We start from the raw sequence: 13,001 nt of genomic DNA, 5'->3' as shown, positions 1-13,001 counted from the left end.
CTTCATTCTACCATTTACATGTAGACTTCTAACTGGGGAATTTGAAAAGGAAAAAACAAAGTTTGCAGCTTTGGTTCCCTATGGCACAAGATGGCTGAGATTTGGATTGATCTCAAGTTAGCAAAAAAAATTATATCACTTTGTTTAGATAAGTCTTACTTCTTTTTTGTCCAGATTTTTCGGTGTAGGGTTAAAATTATAAGAACTATTGAAAGTATTTTCTTATAATAAAATTATATGAATTTCCATACTGTCAAAAATAATTAATGTAGTGGAAAACTCTTTTAATTCATATGAAGGACTTTCTCTTAACAACAAAATTACCATTCTCTTAGACCTTCTGCATTTGCATTCTAAGTTTGTGTAGGTGTTTTTTGTTTGGTTGGGTTTTTATAAAAAAGAAACTCTGATTTTTACAGCTTCCCACATTTTATTTTCCAGGGCTGGGCGCTGTCAGCCTGGAGTCTGTTTTCGTCTCTTCAGTAGGCTCCGATTTGAGAATATGTTGGAATTTCAGACTCCAGAACTTCTAAGAATGCCACTTCAGGTGTGTGTTCACTTAGAAGTTACAACTTTTAAAAAACGTATTATCACCAGACCATACTAATAACTGCAAAAAGGTGTGTGTTTTCTTTTTCCCAAACCTTAATAGCATTTTTCTTCTTTTTAATTTGTAGGAGCTTTGTTTACATACAAAACTTCTGGCTCCAATTAATTGTTCCGTTGTTGACTTTCTTATGAAAGCTCCTGATCCTCCACCAGCTTTAATTGTTAAAAACGCTCTGCAGATGCTCAAGGTCAGTAGAGGAATACATTTGAATGGGAATTGTGTTTAATTAATATTTGTGGTGTGATGTACTGAAAATCTTGTTCACTTACTTAAGGATGCTTTGAATTTTTGTTGGTTTTAATTTTGTGTGTAAGTATGTATTTTTCCATGTTAAAGGAAGGAACTACTGTAAAATCTTGACCTGAAACTAGTTTGACTTACTTCTTTAGTATTTGGGAGCAAATCTAGGTAATGTCCAATATTCATATCTTTTCTGCTTTCATTATAAATTAATTTTGCCCCCTTTTGCCTTCTTCCCCTTTGCCCTACATCCCCATTGTTTGTTTGTTTGTTTGTTTGTTTTTCCAAACAGACTATAGATGCCATGGACCCTTGGGAAGATCTTACTGAACTTGGTTATCACCTCACTGAATTACCTGTAGAGCCACACCTTGGTAAAATGGTGTTGTATGCTGTAGTTCTGAAGTGCCTGGATCCTGTTCTGACCATTGCCTGTGCTCTTGCCTACCGAGACCCTTTTGTGCTGCCCACGCTGGCCTCCCAAAAGCGTGCAGCCGTGCTGTGCAGGAAGCGCTTTGCTGCCGGGACATTCAGTGACCACATGGTGCTTCTCAGGGCTTTCCAGGTATCCTTTCAGAATGAGAACTGTTCACTCGTCAGAGTAAATGACCAACTAGCCAAGCTGGGTGTAGAATGGTAGACAGGCCTTCCTGTATATTGGACTTACAGGTTTCTGAGGGACACATTCTGTCTGACCTTTTCAAACCTGGTTAAATTCTGTAAGTTGCAGCAAGATGCCACTTTATATCCTGTTACATGGGTAATTTAAAATAGTGACCTTGATATAGTGATCTCTGTAATAACATAATGAACTTAACATAATTATTGTTACCTTTTGGTTAGGGAACGGGTTAAAAAAGACTAGTAGTTAAATAAATCAAGTTGGCTATATTTACTTTGATTAGTTTTATTGACGTAAAAAATTACTCTTTACAGGCGTGGCAGAAGGCATGCAGTGATGGCTGGGAAAGAGCCTTCTGTGAAAAGAACTTCCTGTCTCAAGCCACAATGCAGATCATCTTAGGAATGAGAACACAGTTGCTTGGCCAGCTTAGAGCTTCAGGTAAATAGGTTGGAAAAAGTTCTAACATAATTTTAGAGTTAAGTGTAAAAAAGCTGTAAGGAAAATAGTGTTCACTTACCATTTTCCTTCCTAAGTACATAGTCATGCTGGGCATGGGGGAGATGCTAGGGTGAGAAAATGTGGATGGGGAACAGCTGTCATAACTGAAAGTACCCTGACTCTTCAACATCCTGCTGTCGTGCAGTGTGAGACATGTATCCTTGTATGTTTTTATGTTCCAGTAATTTTTTTTTGAAGCAGTTGTTCAGATGAGTTCATACCCTAGGTTATGAGGCAGAGTCAGTTCATTTCAGCTTAAGCTGGATGTCCCTGGAGTGTGTCCTGAATAAAGAAATCCCTTTATCCCTTGCTGTCAGTGTGCTATATCTTCCTGTGCCGTGCTTACTCCTTGTGTGCTTCTCTTGATCCAATAGCAATTTATGGCTGGGGGTCCTCCACTGTCTCCGTGTGGAAGCCCATTACCTGCTGTTATATTCCAGCCTTGGGGCCCTCCAAAGTCTCAGCCTTTATCCGGAGATAGCTGTTACTTCACCTGTTTAGCTGTTCATGCTAACAAAGAGTTCACCTACACTATATTTAAAGTTCACCTACTCTAGGTTTTGAGCAGGGTCCACTTACTCTAAGTTGTAAACAAGTTGCAATTAAACTATACTATTTCTAATATTCTGTTAAGCTAAGAAGTATTGTAAAAACCACTTTTATTCTATGCTAGTGTGAAATCCCTTACCAGGAAGGATTTCAGTGTAAGGGTTTCTTCTTGGTGCTGTTAATGTTGGCAGTGGTGAAAAATTCAACTAATTTGTAGTTTATTTCACTTTTTTTTTCAAATTCCTTTTGAGAAGCAAAGAAGTAGATCTTAAATACAAGCAAATATAACACAGTTTTGATCTCTTTATTTCTTCAGGTTTTGTTAGAGCCAGAGGAGGAGCTGATATTAGAGATGTTAATACTAACTCTGAAAACTGGGCTGTAGTTAAAGCTGCCTTAGTGGCTGGGATGTATCCCAATCTTGTGCATGTAGACAGAGAGAACCTGGTTTTAACTGCACCGAAGGAGAAGAAAGTGCGATTTCATCCTACCTCTGTTCTTAGTCAACCTCAGTATAAAAAGGTAAAGACACTTTGGACTTCCTAGAAAATATGAAAAATGAAAATTTGGAGTTGGTTTATTTTTACAGTATTTCAGTTAGTCTTGCTTGCTAAGTGGAACAAGGAAAAATAGTAAAAAGAAAAGGCTAGTTGTAGAAGTATTTGGATGAGGTAACAATCTCTGCTTATGGCTATGAGGAAAAAGTTCTGCTCTGAAACTCGTATTTCTTTTAAAGCAAAATTCCTCTGAGGTGCTAGGCTAACTTTTAAATCTGGTTGAATACACTTGTGCTTTTTTTATTCTTTTGTATGTAAATATATATGTATTTATTTCTACATACATAATGTAAGAACTATGTTTAAAATTTATTTGAATTACACACAGACAATAAAATAACCTAGTCTTATTTGCTTCTGCACAGATTCTCCCAGTGAATGGCCAAAATGCAGCTGTCCAGGCACTCCCTACAGACTGGCTGATATATGATGAAATGACGAGAGCTCACAGGATAGCAAACATCAGGTGCTGCTCTGTTGTAACACCCGTCACTGTTGCTCTCTTCTGCGGACCAGCTAGGTTACCAATTAGTGCTTTACAGGCCTCTTTCTCCTGTCAAGGTATACTGGTGTCTGGATTTGTAATGTTTGCATTGGTATTATACTAGTACGTGATTTGGAAAACTTTTCAAGTCTATTTTCTACATATTTTGGCTAATTCTTAAAATGACAGAGCTATATGTAGCTCCTGCAGTTGTTTAGGAATAATTTATAGGCTGTGTAACAAATGTCTTGAGTTTTGTGAATCGTTCTAAGTTTGTAACATTTACAGTTCTGGAGTCTAAGAAATTACAGTATAGTTTTCAAAAAAATAAAAAAATGCAACCTAAAGACAGTATAAATGCTGAGAAGTGCAGTACATATATTTTTTCTACAGCCTAGTTTATTTGATATTTTGAACCAGATGATTCAAACTGAACAATGTAGTTACAGTTAATGTGGCAAATAATCATATTGCTTTCAGTTGACACATGCATATTTAAGATTATTTTCTGCTGATAACTTTAATGTCAATTAACCACATTATTGGCTAGAAATAGTAGAGAATGTATTAAAATCTCCTTTTTTATATTTAATTGGAGTACTGTAAGAATAGAAGAAGAAATACTAGTTTGAAGTAATAGTCTAAGCTGACTTTCCTGACTGCTCTGAAATTGTTTACCCTTAAAATAATGTTAATGTGGATTGAATTGCACTTTGAAAAAGGAATCCTAAATAACTTTGTGCATTTATAATTTTTTTTCCTTAATTGTTATACTAAGATATAAACATAGAGCAATGTGTGGTTTTACGAACAACTTCAGGCAGAAGTTTGATAATGGCTTGTTATTGGTGAAGGTACATCAGAGGGAGTCAGATCACATCAGTATAAGTGTTTATGTGGTAGGGCCCTTAAGAGTTCTAGGAATTTGTTCTCCTTACTGAAGCAAAGACCTTCCCTGGAGGTATATGCAGAAATGAAAAAGTGTGCTTACAGATGTTTACATTTTAAGTGAAAATTCAGAAGGGAAATCAGCTTATTGCTGGTAATACAGTAATGTTCAAGTTTTTGTATGTAAATAATACAGAAATGTTAATACACTTTTTATACTTAATTCAGGAGACAGGGTACCCAGTGATAGCAGTGACAGTGAGATGGAGGACAGAACAACTTCTAATGTATCATTACTGAAGCTAGATGAATGGCTCCACCTCAAACTGGACTCTGAAGTACGTAATCTATCACATCCGTGCCTGTTTTGTGTAGAAGAATACTCATGCCATGCTGTCCTAAAAAGATTCTTAAAACAGTTGGATAACCAGAAATTTTCTGTAAGAATGGCTGTTGTGATCCCTTCAGGTCTCTCAAATTTACAGGAAAACATACTAAATGAGTTAACCTTTATCTTGTGAGTTCAGTAAGAAATCTGAAAATCATACAAACATGGACTCAGTATCCCTTTTGCCCAGGTTAGTCAATTGTGTGAATTCATATATTCAGTATCCAAGTTGTAGGGCTTCCTATGGATTGTAACAACCCATGATTCTTAAATTTTGCACCTGTGAGCAAAGAAACAATTAGTACCTAGTCAATTGCAACTGTTCATCCTTCTTCCTCTGTCATGGTGCAGCTGTCTCACTTATCACACAGGGAAGCCTCAGCAGTCAGCTGCTGTTGGATCTGCTTCAGAAGCACTGATGTTTTATAATTTCCATCTTGGCAGTTTGATCCATTTCCATAAGTTAGGAGGTTCTAAAGAAACTTCCAGACAAAAGAAAATGGCTGCAGGGAACAGCAAACTGCAGGAGATGGTGGCTGCATAATGGCTCTTCTGCTCTTTGTGGTCACCTGTACGGCCTGTGTGGTGCTCCCAGCTCACGAGACCTTAGCTTGAGCTGGGTTACACAAAATCTGAGCAGGAGTTGAGAGAACAGTAAAAATGGCATATTGTGTGTTTCCTTTTCTGAGAGGATGATTAAAGTTGCTTGACTAAAATGGAGCGTCTGAAACTGGAACTGCTGAAAGAAAATTGCTGTCAGATTTTATGAAAAGAAGAAAAAAGCCCCCAGCTTTTGAAGATACAAGTCTTCTGGTTATTGCGAAGCTCTGGTTGTGTTAGAAGGCGGAGTAACCAGAGGTCTTTTCCATCAAGTATGTCAAAAGAGCCCATAAATACAAACTGAACTGGCAGGAAGGGCATTAAACATGAAAAGGCTGATTTTAAAGAGAAGATAAATTTTTAAAGTGAAAAATGAAAAATCCTCTATGTTTATAATAGAATTTTAAGTTTTGTGCAGTTCAACATGAAATTATTTAGACATTTTCTTGGACCTGAGGAGAGAAAAGATAACAGCATAATTTAAATGTGAGGCTTTCTTCCCCTTCCTGAGACCTTACTCTTGCCTTTCAGTTTGGCAGAATGCCAGCTGCTGCCTGATAGGAGGGACAGAGGATACCATTTGCCTAACTGATATATATTTTTATTAGTCTTTAACAGAACTGAAATTCATTACAGGCTGCTGTTTTGCTGTTGCAACTCAGACAGAAGTGGCACAGCTTATTTCTGCGTCGAATGCGAGCTCCTTCTAAACCATGGTCTCAAGTTGATGAAGCAACTGTAAGAGCAGTTGTAGCTGTTTTAACTGCTGAAGAACAGTCTGCAGGTCTGCAGCAGCCTTCAGGAATTGGCCAGAGACCAAGACCTGTGGCTTCTGAAGATCGTCTTGTACCATCTACATGGAGGTCAACTAACACCAGAAGTACAGCAGAAACTGAATTCTCTGACTGCTTTCATGCTGAAAAGTAAGATGTTGAGATCTTCCAGAGACTGTAGCTTATAATTTATTTATCTATAAAAAAGATCACTTGAATTTCTGCTAGTATTAAGAAAAAATAAACAATATAAATACAGCTGAAAGCTTTGATACTGTCCTATGCTGTGTTGTAGTTGTGATTTCATTGAGAACTATTTAATATATATGCTGGCTGTTTAGGAGAGCAGTCAGAAGTAGTGTCCATGAGTTGTGCTCCTTGGGAAGTAGCAGAAGAGGTTTAACTATAACACTCAGAATGAATGCATCCTTTTTTATTTAGTGTTTAATATGTTTTGGAACTACTGTAATAGATGTGGTCATCCAGTAGGCTGATATGTAGATATGAATTGTTCTGTGACCTCTTGCAAAACTCACAGTCTGTTGTGTATCTACCTTTACTTTTTAGAGATCTGATGAGGTCTGCACGTCCCATACTTCATCAGCCAAAGAAATACAAACGAAAAAATATTTTGCACTCCAAACAAACTTCAGATGACAGGTCAGATCAATCATCAGTGAAGTCTGCAGACAGCAGTAGCTTCCCGGACCCCTGCGCTAGTCCATCTTCTCCAGTATCTGGAAAGGTACTCATAAACATACTACCCTGCTCTTCAAAATCAATAGAATCTCTTGCTGATATCTTTCAGCAACTATCAGGTGTTGTATTGATAAATTAAGAACCTAACTTAGATTTTCATTGTTAACAACCACATAATATTCCTTTTGGAATCAAAAATCAAGAATAATGTCCTCGTTATACTAGTTTAATACAGTAAAAATGTTATTCTTTGCAGACTTCTGAAGTACAGCTATTCAAAGTAGAAAAAAAAATCCAGTTTTGAGGGTTTTTCTTTTTAAAACTTGGTGTAATAAACAGTGGCAGTGTGTACAGTACATACATTTCTGAACTTTCTTTCTGTTATAGCCTACATTGGTATTGATTCTCTTTAAGTTTTGTATTATCTGCCTCATTATGACTGCTTGGCAGTTTTTTGGATGATTTTTAAATAAAGCATACTACATTTTTAGTGAGCTTATTTTCTCCCTGTATTTTTTAAATTCAGTCAGTGTTACAGGGCTGAATAAAATTCCTGAAAATGGAAATGCAAGTGTGCTACAAGCTACTGTGTAGAGTGATTAATTTTGTGTCATCTGAAGCTGTCTCAGACTTCAAAAAATTGTAACTAATCACTAGACTCTGTAGACATGTTCTGTCATAATTGTTTGCTGCCCCTCATGAATTAATTATAATTTTGAAAAATGCTTAAAAATGTAAAATAGATGTAAATGTACTTTCAAGTCAATTCTGACAGGAACAGCTGATAGATAGTATATTTCTTGTATAGTCTTGGTGAGGAGAAGAAAAACTCCTTGATGGGTCTTTCTGCAAGTGTGTAGAATTTCAGAACTAAAGCTTGGTTTATTTTATTGTATTTATTAATTTAATTTAATTCTTTCAGGCTTCCAAATCGTCTTCACCAAGACAAAATACTCCAGTTCGGTACTTCATAATGAAAAGCAGCAACTTGCAGAACATTGAGATTTCTCAGCAGAAGGGAATATGGTCCACTACTCCAAGTAACGAAAGAAAACTGAATGGAGCCTTTTGGCAAAGCAGCATGGTTTACTTAATCTTTTCTGTTCAAGGCTCTGGACACTTCCAGGTGAGTCCTTAGCTGATACCAACTGTTGGTGGTGGTTGATGGTTTACGAGAGTGCAGCAAATGGCTGTCTTACAGTATGGGGGCTTTGCTTATGACTTCTGACTTTCTAATAAGTATTGTGCCAATGTCTCTGGTTGCTGAGGGAGAGTATTTTGTTCTTCTCCAAAATAGTCCCTTTTAATGAACTCAGTTTTTCCATCAAAGGATGAAACTAAGTTGCTGCCAAACTTAATGAATCAGAATAATGTTTCTACCTACATAAATGCTTTAAAACAGCAGCAGTGGAGCAAACAAAGAAATCCATACAAAGCAGGGGATTGCTGCCTTTTTCTCTGCATGCTAAAAGTTGTAAGCTGCAGCTTTCTAAAGCCAGGGAACCCATATGTCTTTAATAAAAATATTAATAAAAACTGTTCTGCTGGAACTGTGGTTTCTCAAAGTTAGGAAGCTGGAAAGTCATGGCCATGTTTCTTCCAGTCCGCATGGAAGAATGAGTTCACATTTTGTGAGGTATTTGTCAACAACTTGGAAAAATTTGTGGCCAGTTTAAAGGTGCAGACTTGACCTGCTGGTGCAAAGTTGGAGGTTAACTGTGTTGTAGGGCCTGCTAAATTCAATTGCTCCAAGTAAAAAAAGTTCAATTTACCTCTTTATATATTATGAACTATTAATAGAAGTCAGCTAAACTTAAAATGTAATTATCAGTCCAAACATAGAGATCTTGATGATTCCACTGAAGAATTGTGGTGAAAATTGTGTACAGTGATTTGGCAAATGCAAATGCTGTATTGGAAAGTAATTTTCAGCATGCCAGTTGAATCTGAAAATGGGCTGTTGTATTGGTGCTCCTTGACAAGAAGGCTGGGAGGGGAGGACACACTGAAGTCAGGATGTAGGTGGATTGTGTTGCCTTGCCCTTCCATTTTTGACAATGCACTGAATCTTCATAGGAATATGAGATTAAAATTTCTAGTAATATTTTCTTCCATTAGATGTCTCTACTTTCTACCTGTATTTTTCATCTATTCCTTTATTAATTTTCATTGATTTTAATTTAAGACTGAGCTGTCTAGGACTGCATGACTTAGAGCAGCAGTGTGTGCTGGTAACTTCAGGCAGTGCGCTGCATCTCTTGGACTCCTAAGTCATAACTTGGTAAATTTGCCTGAACAGTTGATACATTCTGTGTGGCCTGGGTTTATTTTTAGTTTGTTTGGTGTGTGTGTTTAAAGGGTATCCTTAAGTAAGTTAGATGCAATCTTGGATTTGTGTTTTCTTTAATTTCATTTATGAATACTGTCTTGTTGGACTTTAATTCAGCTTCATTAAAAAAGGACCTTTAATCACTTTGACTTATTTCTTTGCAGAACAGCTCCACATTTTTAATTGTATATGAAAATTTGTTAACAAAGAGGGAATAAGGGAAAGAAGGATGGAAGGAAGGAAGGAATTTTTGAAAGGATTTAGTATAAATAGCAAGGAATAGCTAGTGGACATAGAACATGCATCCTGATACCTGGCACTTTTTACTACAGCTTTTCAACCTCTGTTACAAAGCTTAAAAAAGTCCCTTGAATGGTAATTGTGAGAGATGAAATTGAAAGACATCCTTTATGGTCAAATTCTAGAAGGTATATTTAAAGTGGGAAAAACAAATTATACTTCTGACTTTCTAGATGCAAACATTTTGGAAGATCCAGCTTCATGTGTGTAAGTGTTTGAATTAATCACTAAGACTAATTTGAAAGTTTCATATGAAGTCCACTCATTTATTTAATTCCAGCATAAATAGATAGGCTGTTATTATGTCCATTCTTTCACATTTAAATTTTTCTTCCAGGGTTTTGCGAGAATGGGTTCATCAATAGGGTGTGAGAAAAGTCAGGACTGGGGATCTGCTGGATTTGGAGGTGTATTTAAGGTGGAATGGATCCGAAAAGAAAGCATTCCTTTTCAGTTTGCTCATCATTTGCTCAACCCTTGGAATGACAATAAGAAAGTACAAATAAGCAGAGATGGCCAGGTAGTACTTCTCTTCTAAACTCTTCTTTACTTATTGAACTGCGTTTTCTTCATTAGCTTGTTCAGCCTTGAACTCAACTGTGCTCATGTATTTATTAATCTGAATCACAGTTTCTTGGTGCAAATTGTAGCTGCTGCTAATGCAGAATTACTCTTGCAGTAGTAGATTTATTAAAATCAAACCAGTGTCATGCTTAATGTTGTTAGAAAAATTATATTTAAAGCTGCATTTTTCCAAAATAAATTATGTGTTGTTGGTGTTTTATTTTTAATTTCTGGAGGCTTGTTTCTGTTTGATTCAGATGTCTTCCCTAAGTTAAAATAGTCTGTCATATCCAAATAATTGTTCATAAGAGGTTTGCATTTTCAGTAAAGCCTCAAGGGAATCTTGATATTTGAGGCAGAATAAGGCTTAGTACTGTTCTCCAATTTATTAAAGCTAAATGCAACTACAAAAAGCCAGAAAAAAATTTGCAGAATTCTCTGTGTCAGTTCTTTCATTCTCCTCAGTCCCCTCCCAAAACATCTTGATACAAGATTCTGGAGCTAAGCTTTTTGTATTGTCTTCTCACTACTTCCCCAAAACCTCTTCAGTTTTAAGAATAAGGAAAAGAGCATACTGTAAGAACACGGAAAGGAACATAGCACATGTTGAAGTTGACAGTGCCTCTCCTCTAGGTGGCTTTTAAGATATAAAGAATCTGAACAATATCAAAAATAAGTGAGTTATATTAATGTCTATGATTCCACCAAGAGCCACTGCATTATCTGTAAACTGCCTTTCCACATTCTCCACTGCATTTAATGGAATCAAACCTAAAAGATGTGGAGAACAATGATCTTTAGATAATAAGGAAGTGACCTGTGGAAGGCACAAATTGTATGATGTGTCTGTTCTAGTGATGGTATCTTCTTTACAAATTCTTTTTTGAGAACTGATATCTTGCCTGAAACAAACCCAAGCAACTGGTAGGCAAAGATTGCTTATGAAAGTTTCTAATCACCTGTTGACTCCTTGTAGGGATAGTTCTAATATAAATCAGAATAGCAAAAGTAACAATTCTTTTGGAAAGACCACCAGCAACCTTTTCTAAGGATTTTGTAATAGATAGTTTTTACATGCACAATGGCAGCAGTGCTAATCATTTTTATAATTTCCTAATTGCTTTTAGGAGCTGGAACCACAAGTTGGAGAGCAGTTGCTGCAGCTTTGGGACCATATTCCTTTGGAGTGAAAAAACTCAACTAATTAAGCATGTCAATGAGATAGAGGTAGTTATTATTTAGTGAATTGCAATTTGGTTTAATGGTAGAGTAGAAGGTATCAACATACGCTGTATCATTGCAGTACTGTCATTTGTAATTTGTAGCTTGTGAAAGAACAGGTACACAGAAAACTAAATGTATTCTTCGTTTTGATTTTTTCTAGCTGACATTGTTGAAACATCAGCTCTAACCACTAGAACCAGCAGCACGCCTACAATACCAAGATAAGGAAGAAGGTGGCACCACAAACTAACTCCTGAAGCTTTTAGTCATGCTAGCTCTTAGCTAGCAGTGGAAAAAAAAAAAAGAGACTTACGTTTGTTTCAGTGTTTCCTTGTTGTAAAAAATGTCTGTAAGGTTATCCACCAGTCTTTTTGACTGAATTCTTTTTTCTACAGTAGTGTGCAGATATTTGAAAATGTGGTAAAGTTCAAAACTAAGTTTAAAGCAATGCACCACATGTAAGTTGTTTGTAGGTTTAAAATAGCACAGCAGACAGTTTACATTTAAAGCATTCTCAATCCAGTAAATGTATGAAAGAAACCAGTTTAATGTTAATTAATAATTCTTGCAGTTTGATTGAAATAAATTAATTGAAAATAGATGTCTCCAAATATTTTGGGAGATTCTGTAATTGTTTGGTGAACTTCTGTATGCACAGTACAAGAGAGAAGGATGTAGTCAATTACAAACAATTAGACAGCTGGAGAACACTAGTTTTTGAATTCTAGTTTAAATACAGAGGGGAAAGATACGTGAGACTTTTTTGAGTGTGGATTGATCCAATGGTATTTCCGGTTTCAATTTTTTTGCCCAGAAAAATACTCACATTTGACAAGCTTAAACAGTCTTTCTAATAGTATTCTAATAGTTCACTAACTTGAGCATTGTTAAAAGATTTCTACTTCTTTTATACAAAATAAAACGTAATTACCAGTATAACTTGCTTAATCTTTCAATGTAGTTTTCAATGTTTCTTTCTATACCTTGTCTTTCAAGTTCATTTCTTTCTTCTGTACTACTGTTTTGGTTTATTGGGCTTTTCCTTAGTCATTAACATACTGAAATGTAAGGCCGTTACAAATTCAGTCTGCACACTCATTCTCTAGGTTAAACTGAGAGCTTTTTCTGCTTCTGAGCTTCTTCTTAGTTTCTCATGTCCTCTCAGGATGTTCTCATAGTTCAGACTATCCTATGTGTTCATTAACTCTGGCACAGCATCACTAGAAATTTAAGTCAGACCTGAAACAGGTTACTGCAGGATCTGGTGAAGTCAATAAAAAAGCTGCCAAGGATATGAATGGCTGTGAAAGAGAAGGAGACGAAAAAGGTAGCCAAATATTTAAAAGAAAAGGTATCTTTAGGCATTAAAAAAACAAACAAACATATATATATATATATATATAATATATATGTATATATAAATGTTTTCATCTTGAATCTAGAACTGAAGACTCATTTACACCAAGTAGTGTTCTTTAAAATCTTTTTTTTTTTTCCTTGGGAAGCATTTATTACTAGTTTAGCACTCTAATTTATATAAAAATAGTAAGAACCCTTCTCTTGGAAAACAGTCAGATTTTTGACATGTTGCTAATTCTTTCTGTCAGTCAAGATGCAGTCATTTCATAAACAGGCCTGGGACATGCTTGCTGTGTCCTCTGACTGCTACCCTT

The 13,001-nt window shown here is 36.0% G+C and overlaps 1 protein-coding gene across 4 annotated transcripts in view; it reads left to right on the top strand.

Moving 5' to 3' along the window:
- The window catches only part of LOC110467738 (YTH N6-methyladenosine RNA binding protein C2), a 30,725-nt gene extending 18,458 nt beyond the window's left edge, over positions 1-12,267 (top strand). For all 4 annotated transcript variants that reach the window (XM_021524994.4, XM_085567702.1, XM_085567701.1 and 1 more), the window contains 13 exons: positions 442-547; positions 678-797; positions 1,143-1,415; positions 1,787-1,913; positions 2,839-3,044; positions 3,445-3,640; positions 4,680-4,789; positions 6,076-6,362; positions 6,780-6,957; positions 7,834-8,037; positions 9,878-10,060; positions 11,232-11,331; positions 11,489-12,267. In XM_021524994.4, coding sequence (XP_021380669.2) covers positions 442-547; positions 678-797; positions 1,143-1,415; positions 1,787-1,913; positions 2,839-3,044; positions 3,445-3,640; positions 4,680-4,789; positions 6,076-6,362; positions 6,780-6,957; positions 7,834-8,037; positions 9,878-10,060; positions 11,232-11,294 — 2,053 coding nt within the window. In that variant the 3' untranslated portion in view covers positions 11,295-11,331; positions 11,489-12,267. The remainder of the gene's footprint in view (positions 1-441; positions 548-677; positions 798-1,142; positions 1,416-1,786; positions 1,914-2,838; positions 3,045-3,444; positions 3,641-4,679; positions 4,790-6,075; positions 6,363-6,779; positions 6,958-7,833; positions 8,038-9,877; positions 10,061-11,231; positions 11,332-11,488) is intronic.
- The last annotated feature ends 734 nt before the right edge of the window (positions 12,268-13,001 follow it).

This window comes from Lonchura striata, chromosome Z, assembly GCF_050655825.1.
Source record: "Lonchura striata isolate lonStrDom1 chromosome Z, ASM5065582v1, whole genome shotgun sequence".
Taxonomy (NCBI): Eukaryota; Metazoa; Chordata; class Aves; order Passeriformes; family Estrildidae; genus Lonchura; species Lonchura striata.
The sequence above is the reverse complement of the archived record's forward strand: the minus strand, read 5'-3'. Positions and strand labels throughout refer to the sequence as shown.